At 28.4% G+C, this 25,386-nt stretch overlaps 1 protein-coding gene across 1 annotated transcript in view; it reads left to right on the plus strand.

Moving 5' to 3' along the window:
- LOC142330305 (uncharacterized) overlaps positions 1–25,386 on the plus strand; it is a 148,160-nt gene that overhangs the window by 108,721 nt on the left and 14,053 nt on the right. Inside the window, exons 2-5 of the mRNA XM_075375518.1 lie at positions 6,044–6,282; positions 13,822–14,030; positions 20,643–20,799; positions 21,825–22,076. Coding sequence (XP_075231633.1) covers positions 6,055–6,282; positions 13,822–14,030; positions 20,643–20,799; positions 21,825–22,076 — 846 coding nt within the window. The 5' untranslated portion in view covers positions 6,044–6,054. The remainder of the gene's footprint in view (positions 1–6,043; positions 6,283–13,821; positions 14,031–20,642; positions 20,800–21,824; positions 22,077–25,386) is intronic.

Genomic DNA, 25,386 nt, shown 5'->3' on the forward strand with positions numbered 1-25,386 from the left:
TGATATATATTTAGTTTATTTCATACTTTGATCAGATCATAATTTATAAGTTCCAACATGAATAATGTCATAATAATAATTTCATACATTTTCCCTAGTAAAAATTTGTTATTATAATTATGTCTTAATTAGGATTTTTACAATTAAATATACTTATGACTATTTAAATCATAATTTCCAATTAATTTAATCATAACCTACTTAACAATTATTATACGATTTTTGTTTTTTCTACAGAAGACGCCATCAATGGTTCTCTGCTGTGACCCTAAAACTTATTGAACATTTTTTTTTTTAAATTACGCAAAATAAAAAATAGTTGTTGCTTGTACTTAGGCCTAAGACTCCCCCCCCCCCCTTCCTTGAGTAAGTGATGCGGCTAAATATATATTAAAGTTATAAAATTTTGGAATGATAAATCAAACCAAATATAACAAATGTAACATTTCTTAAAAACACTTACACCAGTAAGAGTTTATGGTTGCTCTCATTGGTCGCTGCTGCTGTTCTCACACTGATTATCACTTGGTTATTGCTGGTGATCTGTTATATGAGTTAGGTTAACACATATTTAAAATATAGTTGAAAAGTGTGCACTGTTTGAATTGCATTTATTCATTTAGTTAAATGAATAAATTTAGTTAAATTTGGTTCAGTTTGTCATTTTAAAGTTTATAATTTTTATCCCTGACCTTCACAGAAAGGAACGTTGAAAATGTGTATTTAACATAACTATATTGTGCATAATTATGATCGTTCTTATTTCAAGTTATTGTTAGTTGATATCTTGACAGTGCCTGAAAAAATTGTGAGATTCTTGTTAAAATCTGTAAATAAATAAATAAAATGTCAAGTATACAGTATTAGATTAATGATCAGTTCCTTTCTCTCACAATACACAGTGAAACTGTGAGATATGATTGGTACTCAAGCCAGGAAAAAATGTAATAAAATTAATATACATACGTATTTTGTTTTATACTTACAATTAATAATTGACAAGGGACATTGTTCAAAGAACTAAATAGTATGTCTGTAATGAAATGTTCTGATATCTTGTCAATTTATCACACCTAGATATCTATTGATGTCAATATGATACATCATTATATTCAAAATGATGGTGTATTATTTAATTCCTTAGACTGTTTTTATCATAGAACACTCTACTAAATGTTTTTTGGTTTGTTAATGAATAAATTACAATTTTTTAAAAGTCTACTTTATTGTGTAAACATGGTTTATAAAATTTTCAAGAAAGCTTTGTTTTTACAAGAGAACTACAAACAGAAGCTGTCAGCACTCATGGTATATAACTATGATGGAAGTGGCGAAGGTTGAAAATATAAGAGGCTTTCGGGGGAGTGAGGTATGAGTAAGAGGGTTAGGACTCTGTGTCAAGTGCATCTTTCTATACCCTTCACTTATCCTCTCACACTTGTTATATCTCTCATCGCACACCCCCTCTGCTTGCCCTTGGTTGAATCTGCTCTCATCATTGTTTCATTCTGTGTCATTACAATAGGGCCTCAATTTTATCAAAGTGTCTATTGACCAAAAGTTCTGCCTACTAAACATCACAAAAGTTGTTTTTGTTGTAGATCACAGTACTTGTTTAATCAAAGATAAATTAATTGATCTAACTTCATATAATCACTTCTCAACCTTTTATCAAATATTGTTAAAGGCTTAACTACAAGAAATTGATTTGTTGTATAAAAAAGTGGTTTTATATTGAAAGTAATATTATTTACAGTCATAATATGTTGAACTTTTTTTTAATATTTTATATTTATTATTGTCTAATAATAGAGGTTAAAAGGTATTTCTTTTTTTGTATTGTATTGCACTAGTAGTCTTGTCTGTAGTACAGGCCATGATTTTTACATATAATGAAATTTTAATATCTTTTATCCAAAGATAAAGAGAATTTAATTTATTACTACTGTAACCTAGGCATACATTTTCAATTATTTTAATAAATTTAAAAAAATTGGATGACTGATTGGTGAAAATGAAAAAAGTCAGATCCTTGAAAATTATTGAACCTGAAATCAACTTTTCTAGAAGCTAGAATACCATCTGGCTTGACACTAAACATTTTTGATTGATTAATTATGAATAGTAAGTAAGCACCACTACAATTTACTTTTTAGCAGTAACCTGACAGGAAATAAAATCCATGTGAACTTCCACAAGCTCATGAGGTTGCTAACCCAATAAGCTAAAATAAGAAACTATGTGTCTTGCCAGTTATTAGAAGGTGCCAGTATGGCACTGTAAATGCAACCAGGGTTGCTGATATAATTCCCATGACATTTACTCAAGATTGAAAAAATAAAGATATAAAGTTAAGGAAGAGGAAGTGGAATACTTTGCCCATTGAATGGGACTGCCTCTGATTAGTTTGTTTATTCAATCAAGATCAGCTACTGTAACTACTAAAGCTTACTTTCCTTTTTACAAATATGGATTGGTATGATAACAGAAGTTTATAAAATTATTTGGGAATTTAAATTAAAAGCAGGCGTATGGAGGAGAGATAATGATCACTTTTTTATTACTTCTGTATATATAGGTTGATTTATGAAGAACATAAAAAACTTTCATGACATATTTTACTGGTGGAAATAAAGGAGAAAGTTCACATAAACATATTCTAGTGAGTGCTTTGCTAGTGAATGATAGCTGTTGATAGATTTTACCCTGATTTCTCTGCCTTTGATAGATTTAAGCTAGACTATAATTCTTGGAACCAAATTAAGGGGTATATTTAATGATTTTTATATGAAATCTGATCAGAAAAATAGAAAAATATAGATCCCAGAACTGTATTTTTATTTGTTTTTGAGAGATCTGCAGTAAAAGACAAAAGATTGGGGTTGAAAAACACTATTTTACGTTTGGCATAAAATTATAAATTTTATACAGATTTTAACTGTATTTTCCCTTACTTTTTTTTTAAGCATAGTTTATTTAAAACTAAGGGTGATAGAAAAATTGTATTTACAGATCTGTAATGTACGCAAGAAAGCAATTCAATAAATGGTATCACACTTAGAGAAACATTAACAAATTTTTTTCTATCTATCAGTGTAATTTTAATATTACTGTGGATGGAAATTTTTATATTCCAATTAATCTTAAAAAGCACCTGAAAAAAAAGCAATTCCACATTTGTAGATCTTGAGGAAGAATGTAACAGTAGAATTTAATAAATATTTATTTGAAACTGAGAAATAAGAGAATCTACAATCTTTAAAAGAATCATATAACTATGATAAGACTAGAAGATAAAGGAAAGCAAGTTTCAACATAGAAAGAAGTGAGACAAAAGATGTAGTCTATCCTTGTAACTTTCAATTTACAAATTTAAGAACTAGAATGAGATTGAAGGAAAAATTGATGGTGAAGTAGCAATTCAAGGAGAGAAAAGATATACATTAAGTTTTGCTCATGATATTACTGTTATAACAGAAACCGAAAATTAGTTAAAAGAAATATTGACTCGCTGATAAGAAAGAAACTTATTTAAAAATAAATTACAACAGATGTGAAATGAAGGAAATTGAAATTCAAAACTAAAGTGAATATAATGTTGAATTCAATAAACTGTAGCATTAATGTAAGAAAATATAACACAGCATAAATTGAAGTAATGTATTATGAAAAATGAGGAAAATGTATTGTCCCTCGACAAGAAGGTAATGTAACCCAATCAGACATGGGCCCAATGTTGGTTGATTGCCCTAGTGTCATGTTTGGTGCAATGCTTTTACTTTTATTAGTCAGCAAGGCAGCCACTTTTTTACTGGACTTTAATTCAGTAATGATTCTGAGTGACTGTTGATGGACTGTATGTCAGGCCTCCTACTCCTGTTCGAATAAATAAAAAAATGAAGTTATTAAAAACAATTTAACTAAACAAAGGACTGTATGTAGAAAAACTTTTGATAATATCCAGCATGAATTAAGGTTTAGCAAGATATTCATAAAAATATTTGGATTAGACATAACATTTTTATTTTGGATAGCAATGAAATTAGATGACAGTTATGCTAGATAAAAAAATATTAAGATATTGGTATGTAGAATTATAGGAGAATGTTGAAAATTAAATTATATATGTAAATTAATAAATGATTATATGATTTAAAAAATTACCCAACATATTTAAACAGCTCTAGACAGTCAATAAATTGTTTCATGCTTATAAAAACCAATCATGTAGTTCTAAAATTTATGTACATATGTTATGTTATTTATGTAAAAATTATGTATATATGATGTAGATTTAAAAATTAAATGTTAATTTATCCATGTGTTTATGTTTATGAACACAGTCTTTACTATGAAAAATAGTAGTCATTTATTTTTAAAAAATAACAATATTCCCCTCTATCAAACTCAATAACATTAAATGCAGTACTTCAATTATAATAAATGGATTTATTATGCTTCCTTTGCTGTTTAAAATTGATTACTGAACCATTTCAAAGATCTTTCCACTGATTTATTTAAAATTAGATTAAAAGATTTCCTTTTACAGCAAAAAACAGCCTGAATTTAATGCATCTCCATTCAGTTTCTACATAAACATGTGCTAAAACAATTATCTTTAATGCATTCTTGAACTGTGATTTATTTTGTAAATATTTTTTATAATTAGTACCTACATATATTTAGTTTAATTTTATTTAATGTGTTTATGTTTTAAATAATTAATATGAAATTTAATCACATCTGTATCTTGTTTTATAGTTAATTGTGAATTTTATGTTACTACTTTGAACAAAGTTTTACCATGTGCAGTTTTTTTTTCTTCTATGGAATATCATACCTACCCACTCCTGATGTGACTATAAATCGTGTTATTACAAATGATTAAAATAAAAAAATATTTAATTAAATTAGAAAACAAATGTTTCACCATACATAACTGATAATCTCTAATCTTTAGTTAACTGATGATAGAATGTATCGTTGCATGATAGGAAAATACATATTTCATTGAATAATATTATTAAATAAGTGGCAATCTTATTAGTTATCAATAATATCAAACCAGTCAAGAGGGTAATTACTCAAAATAAAAATATCTTACCAAATAGGTTACGTATGCAAAATATTGAAGAGTGAAGTAATAATTTTTTGTTAGAATAACAAATTAATACATAAAACAATTAGATTTACATGCTGCTAAGAATTCAATGTAACAAAAATAATGTGTTATAAAAATAAGCATCTGCTATTAGTTTTTAAGGTACAGATGTATCATGTCATCGCAAATCAGCTGATTTCAAAGTTTAGAGTTCTAAGGTTCAAATTCCAGTAAAGGTAGTTACTTATAAACGAATTTGATTACTAAATTATAGTTACCAGTGTTCTTTGGTGGTGGGTTTCAATTAACCACTTATCTTAGAAATGGTCAACCTAAGACTGTACAAGACTACACTTCATTTACACTCATACATATCATCCTCTAAAGTAATACCTTGGCGATGGTTCCAAAGGCTAAACAGAAAAAAAAGGGTACAGACAGTATGAGTTTTATAAATCAGTTTTGGCACTGATTTTATAAGCATGAAACAAATTTGATAAAATTTAATTTGTTGATAACAATCAGGATAGCTATTACTGTATAATAGAGATAACAGTATTTAATTATTTTCTGGTTAGTTTATTCAATTCAAAGGTAGTCACCATGTAGAAAGTCTTGTAATGGAATTCTTTTTGTCTTTTCAACTGGGACCAAAAAATATTAAGAGAGTAATAAGACTTTACCATGAGAATCACAACAGAGTGAACCAGTATGTAACTACTGACAATTAAATATGTATGTAACCACATGCAATTTAATAGTGACATCAGGAAGTAGACATCAGACTGCAAGGTGTCAACAATAAACCATGCTACTTGATGATGTCATAAAATCTGAGATATTTCAAGTAGCTATGGCATATTTTACAAGAAATGAATGTTTGATTATTCTTTAATTTGCAAATATAAACTACTTCTGTTTTTTTCTTTTTTTTTGTTACAGACCGGTTTGGTATGGGAAAATTTCGAAGAGTGCCTCTTCCAAGGGCAAGGGAGAGAGCAAACTTGAGCTTCTTTATAGTAATCATATTTTTTGCCGTATTTACTGTGATTGTTTTAACAGAAATATTCCTGATAGATGAAAGAGGGCGCAATAGTATGGGTCTTGGAAGTAGAGGACACCAGTCATCCAGAAGACATCATAATAATCATGATTATGATGAAGGACAAGTTGTAGTTCAGGTTAGTATCTAACCTTTTAATATGATCAAATGATTTTTTTTATCTTTAAATTAGGTTTATTTCAATTTTTTACGTTGTGCAAACTAAACTGTTAATGGAAAACATAATATTACCAATCTTTAGTAAGGTTTTACGAAAAATTTTTCTACTAATACAGTTTTCTCACAATTTTTGGAAATATTTTAAAAACTTTACATCAGTGCATGGACACACACAATGAAAGCAAAGCTTTTTACAGAATATTATATGAATTATTAATGGTGCAAAATAACACTTGCACAATATACACAAATGATAAAAATCTTTATTAATAAGAAATATGAACTAACAATGAAATAAACATACATATAAAAATATTTATTTACAAAAAAGAAATAGAAAAACTTAAACATAACACTGAAGTTTAATCATCCATCACATTTTATCTTAGTTATTATTGGTTTGTGGTAACTGAAGAAGGTACAAATGTTTTAGACTCTGTTTTGCTTCAGTAATAAAGTATTTAAGTATCTTTTTCAAGATACTTAAACAAAATGTATCATGTTTTATTGTAGCTTGCACTGGTTGACTATTCATCGATTAATTGAATGTTTTAAAAAGAAACTATTTAAGAGCTTCTGATTTTTCATCGGCAGAATTGACCACCAGACAAAATAAGTGGTAATTCACTTAATCCACAATGATGTTTGTGCCCCATCCATTCAGCAATTTTTTCATTATATTCTGCTAGTACTCTCTTAAGGAACATTATTATTCCATCAATTCTTTTATTTGGTGAAATGTATACAACTACAATAACCATTTCAATGCCATTTTCCAAGTTGCATGTACCTGAACAACAAGTTTCAATATTTGAAGTTGGTAGACTTATTTCACTTGTATTTGTCAGTTATATAAAATTTTGAGATTACCACATTTGTAATGACATTTTTGTTTTGATATATTACAACTCCTGCAGCATGATTTTTTTCTATTTTAAATTTAGCAATGCAGTTAAAATTAGGAATGTCCAGCTGCTGATTGTCGTCCATCCATGTCTCAGAGAGTAATAAGACATTAATTAACATTTTGAGTGACTGTATTGGTTAAATCTAATCTATGATTTTTAAGGCTGTGACACTTTATAAATATTAAAATACCTTTTTTGTTAGAGATAAAATGAATGATTGTCTTAACTTTTGTCTCTAAAGTATTTAACAATAATCTTTCAAATTCTTGTAATAATGTGCAGTCATGTAGTTTGTTAGTGGTTGTGATACAATTTTAATTTAGTTTCATCATCATGAAGTGTAACAGTATACAAATTTTCAGTGTTCGTGGTGCATGAGAGTGCTATGTAAACAAGTTGTTAGGAATTTCTTAGTATCTATATAGCACACAGTAGGCGTACTGGAAGAATCAGCTAGCTCATGACACTTGCTTTTTTCTCAGTTGACTCCCCATCCCAAAGCCTGTGTTAAGAAGCTTTGCTTCAAAAAATCTTCTACATCTTTAAATCAAAAGCTTTACTCAGACATTAAAAGATATAGAAGATTTTTTGAAAAAACTCAGTTATTAAGGTTTGTATTTCTTGCTGATGAAAAAATGTTTAATTATGGAATCAGAGGAGTGGCTTACAGCTGATTAAAATCTTACCGACTATAAACAAGCAGTTAAACTTTCATCTTTCAATGAAATATAAAAATGATTTTTCGATAACGTTCAAACCATCACATCAACCACTTTTAGGTGATGGAATTGTATCTACATCAGAAGATAACTACCTAATAGTATTAGAAAAAGAAAGTTCAAAAAAGTACTCACTGGATAATAAAACCATTGCAATGTATTCCTCATGTAGATGAACCATTGCTAAAGCATAAGTAGTATTTCTATTAGTCAGTAACAATATTCCTGTTGGTCATAAAGTAACATTTTTTGTTGTCTTGTTGGTGGTAAATATTCATAGGATGATCAAACTGATTTCATTTGTCAAAATTAAATTTTACTGTTTTATTTTGAAGCTTATTGATCAATCACTACTAAGTTTGACATCAGTTTTAAAAATCAGTTATGGCTACATGTATCCACATTGAAATATGTATAATACTCCAGTTCAGAGCTGCTTAAAAAAGTCAGAAAAAGTTTACAGGATATGAAAATGGGCTTTTATCTAGTGTCTCAGTCTTTCGTCCAGAGTTCCTGGGTCAAATCTATTTTCATATGCAAAAAATTCAAATGAACTGCAAAATTCTTAGTGATTAGCATACTGTTTCAACTTTTCTACATCTTCAAAAGCTGTAATTTTAATTTTATTCTATGAAAATAACAAGTTTTCTAGGTGATTGAGTTAAACCTATTTTACATCCTTAAAATACTCATTAAATAAGTATATGAGTAATTGTTGAATTATCTGTAGACCAAGGAAATTTCAGTTGATTTATCTATCCTGCACATGTAAGATTTATTTGCAAAATAAGTTTTATAAAGACACATGTTCATCTTTGAAAATCAAGTAAGAACTATTAAGATTTGAGGATAGGAGTGTTATTTAACTGTTACTTTTCTATTTCTGTTTAGTCTCTGGAACCACCGTAAGGATAAATGAGAATGATATGTATGAATGTGAATGAAGTGTAGTCTTGTACAGTCTCAGTTCGACCACTTCTGAGAAGTGTGGTTAATTGAAACCCAACCACCAAAGAACACGGGTATTCTTGATCTAGTATTCAAATCTGTATAAAAATAACTACCTTTACTAGGATCTGAACCTTAGAACTCTTGACTTTGAAATGCGATGACGAGTTAACCACTAGACCAGCTTGGTGGGCTATTTAACTGTTACATGGAGCTAACATTGTGTTTAATGTTACCATCAAAGGAACACAGTAATTTTAATTTACCCATATATAAGTTATACATCATCATTCTAACAATTACATATTTTTTAAGTATCACTTTTTCTTAAGAGTAAAAGGATTTTATTATTTAAAGTCAATCTGAATTAGTAAAGTAATACAAAATAACATACCTACTACTGATGTAGGATATGTAAATGAAAAAAAAAACAATAACAAGAAACCAACTCTTAATTACAGTCAGCCATAAAACAAGTGGTATGAATAGTTACATCTTTTCTTAAAGAGGCAAGATCAGAATAATTTAGGAAAAATGGATATTTAGATGTGCACACATCTGCCAAGAAGACAAATTTCCTTGCTATTGACATCTGTGTGCTTTCAGAATGCTCTACCTTTTATTATTACGGTTACTTTAAATTTTATATTGTTTAATTAGGAAATTAGAGTTGGTTGGCAATTTGATTTCCTATTCTTGTCTTCCCTTTATTTGTGGACTCTTCTATAATATAAAAGTAGAATATTTTAGTTGTATAGCAGAATCATTTTTTAATATTCTATTATGTAATTTTTAATACTTAATTCCTACATTGGGTGATTTTACATTCTTTGCATGAAGCATGTTTCTTTTGTGTTCAATATTTTATAGTCTTAGATTTTTACGTCAAGCCCTATAAGATGTAAACTGAGAAGGATAGAACAGGGGATTCAAAGTAATTTTTTATTATTATTTAGTTACTTTTTTACATTTATGTCGAGAAAATGCTGTGTTGATGCAAGTAATTACTTTTTTTAATCTGAACAGGGTATTGTAACTTACATTCATTTGACAAATTTTTATAATACATTCTGCTTTGAAATTAGAGGAAATAAAGAAAATAAAATTCTAGCTAAAAATATGAAACAGATTAATTTTTTCTTTTTCCCAGGTTAATTAAATTTTAAAACCATAATGTTTATATGACTTATTAAAATAAATGTTAGAATAGCAAAATAATATGATCAACATGGAGATAATTTAGAATAATCTATTTATTTGAGGTAATATATACAAAATAATTTTAATAATTTTTATTATTATTATAAATAACATTTTTAATAAAACAAATTAATGGAATTCTAAATAAACACAATATTAAAACCTAATAATCTCAATCATAAAAAATATTCATAAAATCTAACTCTACAAATGTATAATAGTTATAATTATTATTGTACTTAAGATTATATTTGATGTTTATTACATTTTTGCAGAATATTTTATTATTTATTTATATTATTATTATTATTATTGGTAGTATTAACATAGTAGAATGGTACTAAAATTTGGACGGTAAGCCTTGTCAAAAACCAATAACCAATACTTATCAAATTTTATGATAAGACTGATATTCTTTTAAAATATACACTATAGACTACTAAGTACTTGATAAAAAATTATATTTATACTTTTTTATCATCATTGTGAATTAATTAACTTCTTAGTGTTTTATTTCTCTAAAGATTACAATGTAATCCATAATGTTACATTTATGGAAAAAATAAAATGTGAACTGTAAGTCTGAATTTAAGATTTCTGTATGTATTTTAATTGAAAGGAAATTAAAATATGTGAAAAAAAACGAAATATGGTATGTTTTGTTGATCAAGTTCTAAGAAATGAGATTTAATAAATGAATGTAATTTACTCATCAGGAACTAATAAAAAATAAATAAAACAGAATTAAAACTATATACAGAATGCATGACATAGGTATGTTTTTTTCTGTGGAGAGTTGATTCCTTTTTCCGTCTGCATTTTCAGTATGAAATTGATCAAAATGTGGTTAGATTTATTTTTTAACCGTACTGTGTAATCACAATAGGAAGTATTGGTAGTGTTTTCTAAGCCCTCCCATGTGCCTGTTATGTTTCAGTAATTTTATTTAGTCACATCATCAGGATTATTTTTTTAAGGGCATATGGAATTCAATCCCTAGTTAAAATCTACTTTCCTATGGTAGTGTGATTGTAAATAGAATATTTTTTTGAAAATTTTTGTTTACACAGAAATAAAACATGTGTGGTAGTGTAAATCTGGCTAATATATACAATATAATAAAATGATATCACAGTTTATTTTAATAATGCTGTGTATTTTACTTTGTCAGTATTATAGTGTTTATGTTTTATAGGTTTTTTTTTTTAGTTTTATTATGAGCTGATACAAATGATTTTTCTTTTTTGTAAGAAATACAGCATACTATATATAAACTATCCATAGGCAAAAACAATTCAAATTATCAAATTTTGAGATTTTTTAAAAATAATTATTTTTTAAATTACCACCATTTCTAAACACTATTTTTAACATTATTTGATCATGATAGTATTTGAGGGTTATTTTCTCTGTTTACTACTTTTTTCATTTTTATTGATTATATATTATTTTTTATGTTTATGTTTTTTAATATTAGGTTTCATTAGCTCTGGACATTAAAATGACTCTAGTGAGGGAGTTATAAAGAAAAAAGCAAATACGTCTTTTAAGGAATTTTATATCTTTTGTAGACCTGTACGACATAATCAATCATACTCTGATGAAGTAAAAATGAAAAAGAAATAGCAGGAATTGTCATTGACATAAATGTTTGTAATGATAAGAAACATTAGTGAATAGAAAAATTTTAAACTAACTACACATAATTATTTTATATATTATATTATCAGTGAACGTGCCATCCCTCTGTAAGTTATAATACATATATTAATTTTATATTTTCTTATTTGGATACAGTATGAAAAAGTTTATACAGAATTATAAATTTTTAAATTTGATTTTACTATAATTTTTACCTAAAATGTTATTATTAATTGAATTAATTTTGCTTACTTTATTAAGTTATTATTATTAATAAATAAAATAAAATATAGATATAAAATACAAGTGCTAAGTAAACACTGATGATTTGGCTACAAGAAAAAGTTGTAAATAATCACACTCATGACTTAGGTAAATAGAGATTTAACTTAAAAACAAATCATCAATTTTTTTTATGTAAACACCCACTCTTGTAAATATCAGAACAAATTTGTATCCTTTTAAATAAAATTTCACAGTTTTTAAATTCTGCTGCACTTTAATTTTAGGTTAACTAATTTCTTTGTACATTTATTTATTTATTCATTATGACCAAGATGTAATTTTACAGATAGATGTATTTCAACCGACCAAAGGTGGTCTAGTGGTGAACTTGTCATCGCAAAACAGCTGATTTTGAAGTCTAAAGTTCTTAGGTTTAAATCCAAGTAGAGGCAGTTATTTCTATACGAATTTGAATTCCACATAATGGATACTGGTGTTCTTTGTTGGTTGGGTTTCAATTGATCACACATTCAGGAACGGTCAACCTGAGACTATATAAGACTACACACTTCATTTACATTCATATATATAATCCTGATTCATTCTTATGGTGGTTCCAGAGGCTAAACAGGAAAAGATATGTATTTGAGTGAATTTTAATGAAAATTAAAAAGAATGAAATAAATGATGAATAAATTAAATTTTTGAATTGTCTGATGTGTTGTCATAGACATTAAGACAAATCGCAATAAAAATATCATATAGAATTATATACAGTACAAAGATCTGTTAAATATTTTGGTAAGAAGTGTTAAATGAATTAATGAAATTAGAAATATATATAAATAAACAGAAATACAAACAATTCTCATTTAAATTAATGTAATACACCGCTTATAATATTAAATATCTTTACACTTATGTATATCAATTTTATTATAGCAAATAAACTTTGTGGCTATAATTCAAAGTACTGGGGAAAATGATTGGTTGATATCATATCTAATGATATGACATGGTATGGGTTACTATGATCTAATGCAAATACAGAACAATAAATGTGGGCATCTACTTGACAGAATGCTTTACCTTAACTCTTTATGACTCTTAGATATAAGTAATTAGTTTTGAATATCACAGTACACAAAAGCAGATGAAAATACTTCTATTTATATTATCACAATATTTTACTTCTTTCAGAATATGGAAATAAAAATAATAATGAAAAACTATTAAACAAAATATTTTTTTGTATTTAACTTACAAAGTTCAGTCTTCCCTCTTCTATTGTAAGTCTAGGTATTCACAAAACTTTTGTTTTATTCAAAAAAATCTATTCTTCTGAGTACTGTTTCATTTCGTGTATGTTTTAGTGCTAAATTAAGTCATCTGTGCCTAAGGATGCTCTGCCTGATTAATTTAAATTAATTTTCCATAGAACGCCTCTGGACATACTAGCATAATTTTTACATAAATTAAGAATCACATATTTGCTTTCAGTGCAAAAATAGTTAACATCAAGTTAGCAGTTAAATTGATTAGTTTTTATTATTTGTTGTCATATCACTGGTTTAATGCAATACTTTTCTCTTTTCAGTTCTATGCATATCTAAAATAGTTTTATACATCCAGTTTCTTCAGTTTATTGCATCAAATATTCTTTGCTTAATTTTATCCTCTTAATATTTTTCACTGTTTTTTTTTTTTTTTTTTTTTTTAATATTTATCTATAATTAAGAAGCTTAAATATAAGCATGTTTAAGATGAAATCCTCTGACCTAGCTTATTTGTTAACTATTTGCTTTACAGATTAACCATTTTCCTTAATGAGTATCATCACTTACTTTTTTGTTACAGCAAGCTGAAGACTATATTGTTTACCATGTTGGAATGGAAGACAATGTAAAATTAGGTGATGGAAAACCAAGACTGCTAGGAGGTGCACATTATGAGCCACCCTCTGTTGCGAGGCATGGTATCATGGCTCGAACTGTTGAATCAAAGCTTCCACCAATGCCAAATATCACTGCCAGTCCAGGTTCCTGGCAGAATGTTCCTGGGACAAGGTAAATCAAAATATTTCAATTTAAAATATCTGCTAACATTTCAGATGGCTTGATTTTTGTCTAATTATGAGTATATAGAAATTTTAATTAGAAAATATTTTTTTTATTGCATGTACAAAAGGCACTAGGAAAGTTAGTAAAATTTTGCAGTGTGACTTTATTTTTTATAATTTTTCAAAATAATTAACACCATACATTCATTATACATTTCTCCATCCTTCAAAATCAGTTTTCAAAGTAACCTTGCCATGTTTGTTGAAGATTTGGGCGCACTCATTGTCTCAAGTCTCTTGAGGTCATCATTGCTCGTAAAATGCCTCCCTTTTAGTCTGTTCTTCACCTGGGGAACAGCATGAAGTCATGTGGAGCACAGTCAAGACTGTAGGAAGAGTGCTTTAACAATTTTATTCCAATGCTGGCCAAACACTCAGAGCAAACATTGAAGCAGTGCACTGGAGTGTGATTGTGGTGAAAAAACCATGTGTCCATCCTTGAGTTTAGGCGCAACTTTTTGTGAGCTTCAAACACTTTAAGCAGACCTTTCATGTACTACTTCCTTGTAACTGTTTTCTGAATTTCCAACACAACTTGGCCTAAAACTCTTTTCACATTAAAAAGTTTGGCCACTATTCTCTTCTTAACTAACCTGGATTTTCGAATAACCACAGAGGTCTCCTCATCTTTGAATATCCACACTTTGTTCTGATTCTTGATCGGGAATAGTATAGCTGAGTTTCATTATCTGTCACAATATTGTTCACATGGGTGATCTCCCATTTTCAAACTTTTTCAGTATTTCACAGCACCATGAAACATGATTTGCAATCTGATCAGCTGAGCATCTGATCAGTTGTGTGGCACACGAAAGGTACAAAAATTCTAAAGGTGATGTTGCAGAATAGCATGAACTGCTGATGCATTAATGTCTAAGGAACCTCTATTTGGTGATAGGTCACACACTTGTCTGTCTCAAGTATTTTTCGTAGTGCAGCAATGTTTCTTTCAGTCACAAATGAAGACAGACTACCTGACCTTGAAGTGTCCTCAAAGCCAAAATTTCCTTTTTCAAACTCTCAATGCTACCTAAATATTATACAATGAGAAGATTGTCCCTCTCAAACCAAAGGGGTCATTTTCTCTAAACACTGATCAACGCTTAGTCAAAATGCAAAATTGCCCGGTATTCAGTTTTTGACCATAACGACATCGCTACCTCCTTTCACTAACACAGATAAAAACAAATGAAACTGAGACAGTGACTAGAGCAGCTACAGTGCAGGTTGGAACCTGTCTAATCACTTGCTAACTTGTAATCAGTAGCCTGGGATGATCTGTTTTCGCATATTGCAAAACTTTCCTAGTGCCTTTGTACATGTAATTTGAGATTTTACTATGGTGTTTTTCTACGATTCATTTTTGACGTTAGTTTAAAAATAAACAACCAAATTTTATAATAAAATGTCTTTAAAAATTTACCCCAACAGTATCCTCATTAAGTTGGAATGAGAGACAGGAATTCATTCTAGATTTATTTATAAAATATACCAGAATCAACATTTCCTCTTTCATACTTAAGGTAATCTATTTATTCCTTCTCTGCCCTTTCAGTTCCCCTTTAAAACCCATTCAGTGCCGGTGAAGCGACAGTTGCATCAACCTTATGTTTCCTCAGTGGCTGGTGCTACAACCCTTGCATCCACTACCTGGATGACTATAAACTATTCCACCGACAGAATAATTACTTTTTTGCTGTGAAACTTACAGTGTACGTCATTCAACTCTATTCTTCAATATGATCGAGCCTTCAGTTTAGCTATGTATTTATGTTAATTTTCTGCATCATTTTTAGTTACAATTTTTGTCAAAACAATTTTTCCTATTTTCATTTTTCTGTCAATTTACATCAAATTCAAGAAATTAGGATGAATATGTATGTATATAATTAATTATATTCATACATATTTAATTGTAAAAGTTCCATCAGTGTTGATTTTTACCAGCTTGGTAAAATCAAAAATGTAAGTAACAGTTTTTATTTGACTGCATTTATTTTGTTTACACGTTATACTTATGTATGTTACTGTAAAACAGCATTATTTTTTCAAGGAAAACAATTTTCTTTTATATTTGTTTAATTTTTTTTTTTAAGGAACCTATTTTGACTATTCAAAGTTAATTGTTTGGTTTCATACAAGAGAAATAGAATAACAGTAATTCCATTGAAATATATCCCATAATAGCGGTTGCTCACTTACTGTTTTCTGTGATACTGTAAATAACGGTACTAAGGATTATCAATCCCCCTTTGTCTGAGTGAGGTGAATAGCTGTTGTAAGGGTGAGTAACCTTTCATTTTTCTTTTCCGAGCATAAAGAAATTTATAAAAAAAAATCTTCTTTGAATTATATATTGGGGAAAGGACAGCCACTCACATTTTTCAAGATGCAACAGTTGCGTCAGTGGCCACAGAGACCTACAGTGATGCAACTTTTGTGACAAAAAAAAATGGCAGGAACTTTTTTTTCAATTTTTATTATTTTTTTTTAAAAACCAATTTAAACTAGATAGTATGATTTATTTTTTCAAAAACTATTAGTTTTACATTCAGTCACACAGTATAAACGATAAAATACTAGGCACTGAATTGGTTAAAACTGCTGTAGATATTTATTTTTATGAGATATTTCCTAAAGGTTTTATGGAAAAAACAGCACCTGCATAGAATGATAGTATTGTTGTTATAATAGTTTTATTATCTGTTTATTTATATGAATATCTGGTCCTGGTTACCTATTTGTTTCACAATTTTCCCCAGTTTCTCATAGTGTATTAAATTCGAACTGTATGACATCTCTAACCATATATTTCAGCATTCAAGTGTAAAAGGAGATCAAGTTCAATGATTAATTCTTTTTTAAAGTATTTCCTACATTAGTTCAATGTTGAAATAACATTTTTTTTTTAATATTTGTATTACATATTTTCCTGCAGATTTGATGATAATAAATATTTGTACTGGTAAAATAATTCATTTAATTTAGGCAAATTTGAAAAGTACCTACTGTCCAGTGAGAAAAAAGTGTTATATAAGAATTCATAATCATTAAGAGACAGAGACAAACAGTATAAACCAACTAATTATTCTTTGTTAAAATTTAACTTGTTCTTTTTTAGGACAGAAACAAGTTCTTACTCTTGTGAATATGATAATATACAATTATGTTTTATGGTGTTGAAATTGAAAATCATAAAACTATATATTTTGAATGAAAAACTAAACAAGATTTTCTTAAATTATATATTTTTTTATCTTTAAAGCTTTCAGTTACCCTTGTGGTCACTTCAGTGAACTGACATTGCTGGTGTGTATTTTAGCATCAGCTGTTGTCGATGGTAGATTCTTTGACATAGTTAAAGTTAAAAAAAAATTAAGATATGTATATGTAAATTTTATTAGAATTAATCTTTTAGGATTCATATTATTCCTCTGTACTCTTAAATTATATTTTTAATTCTATTAATATAACCCACCAGTTCAGAATATTGAGATAGGACATATCGTACTTTAATTTTATGATGAAAACACTTTCACAGGGTGCTAAATCATCAGTCACGATTGGAATTTTTAATATAATACTAAAATAATGAAAATTCTTTATTAATTTATTATATGAGTATTAATTTGTTTATTTATTTTATTTACTAAAACTTGTAATAAAGAAATATTTAAACCTGCATATAAACTTAATACCACATAATAAAATATTTCAAAAACAAAAAATAATAAAATAAATAAGCTGTATGCTATTTATAAAATTAAATGTAATGATTTTGATGGTATTTATGTAGGAAAAAGCAAATAAATCCTTTAGAACTATATTTCCATATAGGAAATTATTTTTTTATAATTTTCACTCACCGTCGCCCTTTTCCATATGAATAAAATTAATGTAATTGTATTTAAAAGAATAACAATTATATCCTGAAGATTCTATTGTGCTGTAATTAAATCAGACATTTAACTTTTAATTGTTTATCGTAATCTCAAATAAATTTTTACTTTCCCTGCTCTGATGTTATGTAGCAGCTAGGGAAAGTATATAGATCGGTCCAGAATTTCTAGTTTCGGATTCATTGTGAATGATCACGTTTTGCGACCTCGTGAGTCTAAAAAACATAACATTCTATTTCTCATATTAACAGAAATTTAAAAATATTAGAAATTAATAAATATGACAAAATGAAATATATTAGAAAAATACTACATTTATGAATACAAACAAAATATCAATTTTATAAATAATCAGACTGTTTTTGAGGAAGACAGTTTTATAAAAACCGCAACAGATAGCAGCACTCGTACAATAAATTAATTTGCATTTTTGATTGGCTTAGTATTTTTAATCTTTAATATGCAGTTTAATTAAATATTTCAATCATGACTGAAGATGTGATATCTCGCAGAAGTACTTTCATGGTAAAATAAGGTAAGGTATGTCTTATCTCAATATTCTGTACTAGTTGATTTTATATTAATAGAATTTAAAATATAATTTAACAGTACAGAGGAATAATATGAATATTTTTAATCCTCGTATGTGTTTCCTAATTCTCTATCATTTATTTTTAAAAAAAAATACTACACACATTATGAAGAAACGTGATAAAATAATGTTTTCTATTATAAATTAATTATGTTTTTTTTTCAAATAAATTTAAAATCGGTAGTATAAAGACAACATTTCTATGTTCCATATACTGCAATTACTGCACTTTTACTTATGGTGTCGCATATTGTTCTGTTAATTAGAAATTGACTCAAGTAGAAGCTTAAAAAAATATAATTTCAAGCAAGATTTTAAATAAACCTTCAATAAAAGTGGATTCTGGGTTTGTATTCTAAAATCTTCATTTGAGTTTCACAATAATGAGATGAGCATTGTGAAATGTGTAGATTGATTATTTAATTTTTTTTTTAATTAGATTTTTGAATTCACATCTGAAAATTGACTGCTTATAAATTTTAAAGAAATTAAAAAAAATAATAGTAGATAATGTTACATGTATTCAATTTGCATTGAAAAAACTAACTTAATCACTGTTCTACCAAACTTGAATGAGAAAACACAATAATGCTCTGCAACTAGAAGAAAATGGTATATTTATTTCTTTATTAAACAGTTAATAATGCATAAAAAAATCTTTGTTTTTACTTTTTTGTACGAGTAAAACAAGTATTGTAATCGCGAAAAACTTCGGTTTTCATATTTCGACGGAAATATCCATTTAGACCACCTCTGAATCCATTTGTTTCGGCGTGACGTCTGTACGTACGTACTTATATACGTATGTATCTTGCCTAACTCAAAAATGATTAGCCGTAGGATGTTGAAATTTTGGATTTAGTTGTAACATCTAATTGTGCACCTCTACTTTTAATTGCAATAGACTGAACCAAAAATGCCCTAAAAATCCCAAAATCCAAAACAATTGGATTTTGTTCATTTTCTTAACTGCAGTAATAAGCCCTCATTGAGAGCTTTTCAACGACAAAAATAATTTTTTTTTAATAAAATATTAGGATCTTACAAGGGGAAGGCACATCGGTTCGAATCAGACTTCATGTCCTTTTTTTTTAATTTAAATATATTGTTTTATTAATAATTACCAATAATAAATTTAAATATTTATTAAAAAATATTAAAATAATGTTTGAAATAAATAATAATTCAATAATAACAGAAGAAAATCATCATCAGTAATTAGTGAAATAAAGTTTTATGTACTTTTCATTTAAAAAAAATGTATATATGTAACTTAATAGGCGTACCAGGAAGTCATTTGGTGTTCACATCAGATTTTTTTGATTTTCTTTATACTAGTATTATCCTTGTTAAACATGTACAATAAAAAAAAATTGATGTGGACAGCACAAGACTTCCTTGTACGCCTATTAAATTACATTTCATTCTAACTTCTGATATGTTTTCATATTTTTTTTTAATTGTTATTATTGAATTATTATTTATAGTATTTTTTTTTAATCAGAGGTTATAATTACTAATAACTCAATATATTTAAATTAAAAAAAAAAAAAGTTAAAAAAAGTAGTTGAAGTCTGATTCGAACCGATGTGCCTTCTCTGGAAGCAATGAAAGTAAGTACCACTTATGATATATCGTTAAAAAGCTTTCAATGGAAGGTTTATTACTGCAGTTGGAAAAAGTCCAAAATTGAAATTTTTGCAATTTTTTGGACACTTTTGAGCCAGTCGATTGCAATAAAAAGGGAAGATGCACAATTAGATGTTACAAAAGTCCTAAATCCAAAATTTCAACCTCTTACGACTAATCGTTTTTAAGTTACACGAGATACAAACGCACAGACATCACGCCGAAACTACTCAAAATGAATTCAGGGATGGTGAAAATGGATATTTACTTTGAAATCTGAAATTTTTCGCGATGACAATACTTCATACAAGGCAGTAAGCAACTAATTCCCATTTATGTTTGTTTTGTTTGTACTTATTTTTTGGTGTTTACGAAGGATTCTAATAATTATGTAACTTTTAAAAATAAAAATTAATGAAAAATTTTCTGTTTTGTAAAGGTACAAATTTTATGTGTTCTCTGCATATTATGACTGGCGTGTAACAAGATTGGTGCGTGTAATCAGTGCAACTAAAACACGTGGACCTGAGCGTGTTTGGTGTCGCCTATGGTCTTCAAATAACTCTACTTCCATATCAGTTCCTGGCAAAGTCAAAGTAATTAGCAAATTTTATTACTTACGTAGTTATTTAACGTTATTATTTATTTTAATTACTTAAATTTTATAGTTGGATGTACAAATATTACGTGTTAAATTTTATGTTTTGGGTATTTTTATGTGACAAATAAATGATTCTATATCACCTTAGTTATTTTAGATATTTATTGATAATTAATATTTCTTTTACATCATTAATTAAAGGTTTATTAAAAAAGGAACATTAATTATTAAAATACATTTAACTATCACAGCTACATTTCACTGTAGCTGTGATTACAAATCAGGTTTAAAAATATTAAATAATAATTCATTTTAATTTTTATGAGTAACTAGCTATATATTTATTTAAAAAAGCATCTATCTTCCTTGGAACTAAAGATTCCTTAAGCTTTATTTTATGGTAAAAAAATCCCATTCAGCAGAAGAGGAAGAAATCCCATTCGGAAGGCAGTGGTAGATTTCAACGGTGCTAAGTAGGGGATAAAAAAGATCTCCACTTTAAAGTTAAGAAAAACTTCAAATTTACTCAATACGACAATGGTTGCATGTGAAAAAAGTTTCACATGTTTATATACGACACGCCCCGTCTTCTTACAATTCCAGCAACATTTTGGTTGTCCGTTGCCATAAGGACTGGTTGGTCATATCAGAAATTGTTTCAGATAAAAGTTTTAAGTAATGTTTAGAGGACTAACGGCTACTATAGCCGCCGTTGAAAAATTCAACGGCGACTTAAAGTGTAATTTTTTCAAGTTTGACATTAGCAAATAGTATTCAGTTTCTTTATATATCAATTTTTTTCAGATTTGGAGCAAACAATTATTTTTTGTGGAATATCTTTACATTGTAAGTGTTTTTCAAGGGTTTGTGTTATTGACCTTTTTTTTTATATTAATCCATTTTTTGTGATAAGATTTACTAACACTTTTACAATGAGATGTTTTTTTGTGGTTGTGATTATATTTTACATATATGCTGCATAAAAAAAAGAAGTGACTATATTTATTTATTTTTTTTAAGGTAATACGTGAAAACTGGAATTTGAAATACAGTGCAAGCTTCATTTTATGTCCATTAAGAGAAAACCAGACTGTGCCAAGTTCTTTATCAATAGTAAGCCGTCTACGAGTATCTCCTACTAATCATTTATTGGTTCATAATATGCAACGCAGAATGAAAATTTCAACTACTACTTCTAGTATTATACAAGTTAATAACAGCGACATAAAGATGGCTGTCTGCGTCAAACCTATACATTTTAATTACAATCGGGTAATGTTAATATTTACGAATTTAACACTCATTTGTTAATCATCATCATTACCATTGTCTATGTTTCTTATATGTTATTAATTTTTTTTTTTTTTTAATGTAGCGTCACATATAAAAAATTAAGTTACAGTTTTGACAATAAATATTATATTGAGCAAAATGTATGCACATTCACCCATAAACAAACTGAAAATACAAGCATGATACACCCAACAGAATTTAATATTAAAAAAATTCACCTCCTATTAACTGAATACTCATACATAACTAATATATTAACTGCAACATGAAATTTTTCATATAGCATGTAAAAAGCTTATGATCTCGTCAAATAACTAAATTTTACAAAAACTTTGTATAAATATACAACACAACACCGATCAAATACACTAACTGAGTTACATATTTCATTAGAGTTCTTAATCACATCAAGAAACTGCCAATAACAAAAGCACTATCTCTAACACTGATGATGAAGAGACTAAACAGTAGATTTTTGAAGATCTTCTGGAAGCATTCATTTTTACTAAGTAAATCACATTTAAATCGGTTTTTTAAGAGTTAAATTTTTTTTATCATCATGATGAAATGTATGTTGACATATTTTTTTAACAACTTATTTTCAAAACATGTGGAATATTGTTTTTTATAGAAGATATTTTTTATTTAAGGTTGTTTGGCTTCTTCATAAATGCTGTTGGAGATTACTGTATTGTTAAGATTGTTAACAATCTGGAGGTAACCCAGTTTAGAAGTAGAAGTAATTAGGAAATCCTTTTAGTATGTGGTTGACTAGTGTAAAGAAATATTTACAAATTTAGAAAATTTGTAAATTTTATTTTGTCTATGCAATTTTATGTAACAGCTTTTATGAACTTTGAAAAATTTTCATGTTTGCATATAATTAAAATCTTATATATTCTCCAGTGAGGTTTTGGCAGAATAGTTCATTGTTCAGTTGGATGTTTTCTCATGCTATAAAATTCCAGGGATGGGTGAAACTATTACTTTAGGTAGCTTGTTCTTATCTCTTTTTTTTTTTACGGAAAAACAGTTTTAGTTGTGTGTCAAGTTGATCAATATAATATTATTGATTAACAATGTGCTGCTGGGTAAAATGTTCTGATCTGTTGAAGGATTATGAGTGAGTGTGGAATTTGTTGCCTGAATAGTATCTAGAGTTGTCTTACTAGTGGGATCATTTTTCTTTTGTACAGTTCCTTTTTTGTAAATTTTTATTTCTTACTCTCTACCCCTTCTCGCTTTCTTTAATTCCATCTTTCAGTTTACATTTTGGCTGTAGTATTTTTTTTTAATTATGTAATTTTCATCTTTTACAACTTCCCATTATCCAATATTCACTTTTCACTGGTGCATTACACCAGAGAAAACAGCCAACCTCTGTGGCTGATAAGTAGCAACTCAGTAGTTGAGCTGAGGTCTCTGGTTCAAATCTTGGTCAGACGTGGCATCTTTTCATAGGCTACCAACTTTTACTGGGCTAATGGCCATAGCTGTTGATATCCGCTCTTTCTTAACAACAACCAGAGGAAACGCATAAAATACAGGCTTTCACCTCTTCTAACAGTACCTGTTAGTAATTGGTAGAATTGTTTACATTACTAAGCAGAGTTATGAGCTGTACAAATGTCTATCTTGTTTAGACACCAACTTTACCAATCCTATGCATCCAATATTATACCAAGTATAATAAATTTTACCTTTTTCTTTTGCTAAATACCTAGGACCTGTACCATACAGAAAGGATATCAAGGGAAGAATAGGACATACATATCTGGTACCACAACCAACATGTTAGCGGGTGTTGGCCAGATTCAGATGATAAAATTCTAAGGATGACTCTTCGTATAGCCAGCTACCTTGTTATAATATATTGAAGGTGAATTTGGATTATTCCAGGGACTCTGTTTATGATTGTACAATAGGCCTAATGGCTAAAATGGGTTTCTGGTAAATCCTAATACCTATTAAAATGCAAAGAAATATCATCTTAATATGTGTGTCCAGTTTCTACAGGTGATGCATGAAATAATCCAATGTTTGATTTTGTTAAAAAATATTTATCTGAACAGCAATACAAAAAAGTAAAATACAACGTGTTTACTATATACCTGGAGATTATGTTCTGCTTATCACATGTTCAATGTGGCCACCACATGAAGAAGTCTTTGCAACTTCTTCAACACAAACTCCTATGTTGTTAATAACTCAACGACACACATCCTTAGTTATCTCATTGCATGCCTTGATGATCAGCTCTCGCAGTTCCATCATTGTACAAGGATGTTTAGGGAAAATCTTTTCCTTTACAAATCCCCAAAAAGAATCACATGAATTCAAATCAGGACTGTTTGGGGGCCAGTTCTGTCCACACGCAAAATGATTAGGAAATCGGTTTGAAATGATATTTGTGTTAAAAGTTTCATGTAGAAAGTCTAAAACAACTTTAGCTGTGTGTGATCTGACTCCATCCTGCATGAACAATTCTTTTTCTAATTGAAACCCTTTTCCAGGAAGCTGAGGACAATTATTACGCATTATGTTTAGATAACGTTCACTTTCACTGCCCACTGTCTATTAAAAAAATGGTCTTATTACTCCATGACTTGATGTAGCTGCCCATACCGTAATTCTTGGAGCACCGTAAAAGGTGATCCACCTTTTCATAAAGCATGTGTGGATTGTCAGAAGCCCAAAAATGGAAATTTTGTTTATTAATAACCTCATCCATCTACGTAAAAATGTGCGTCACCTGAAAACCAAACATTGTTCAGCAATATGTCTTGGTTCACAGCCCATTCAGCAAATGGCATTCTTTGATGTTTGTTGTCAGCCATTAATTTAGGCAACACTGTTATTTTGTATGGATACAAATGCAAATCAGTTTTTAAAATTCGCTGTACTGATCGCCTAGAAATCCCAAGTTGTGCTGCTGCTTTTCTTGTTGATTTGTCCAAGCTCTTCAGCTACGCTGCTCTGACAGCTTTGACATTCTGTGGAGAACGAACATTTGCAGGCCGCCGTTCACTCTTACTTTCAAATACTGAACCATCACTATTAAATTTTTGGTAAAGTCTATGTATTGTTTTAAATGAGGGCAGCAACTGAGTTTGAAAATGTGCTTGAGACCATCTTTGTGTAAGTACCACACTTTTCGTTTCATTAAAAAACAACACAGTCTTTACACACTGTTCAACAGTCAGTCTTCCTTTGTCAGCCATCTTGGAATGATACACAAACAGTGTAATCAGAAAGAGAAGAAAATATTCATGAACTACTGTCACTTCTG

The sequence above is a fragment of the Lycorma delicatula genome, chromosome 9 (assembly GCF_047948215.1).
Source record: "Lycorma delicatula isolate Av1 chromosome 9, ASM4794821v1, whole genome shotgun sequence".
Lineage (NCBI taxonomy): Eukaryota > Metazoa > Arthropoda > Insecta > Hemiptera > Fulgoridae > Lycorma > Lycorma delicatula.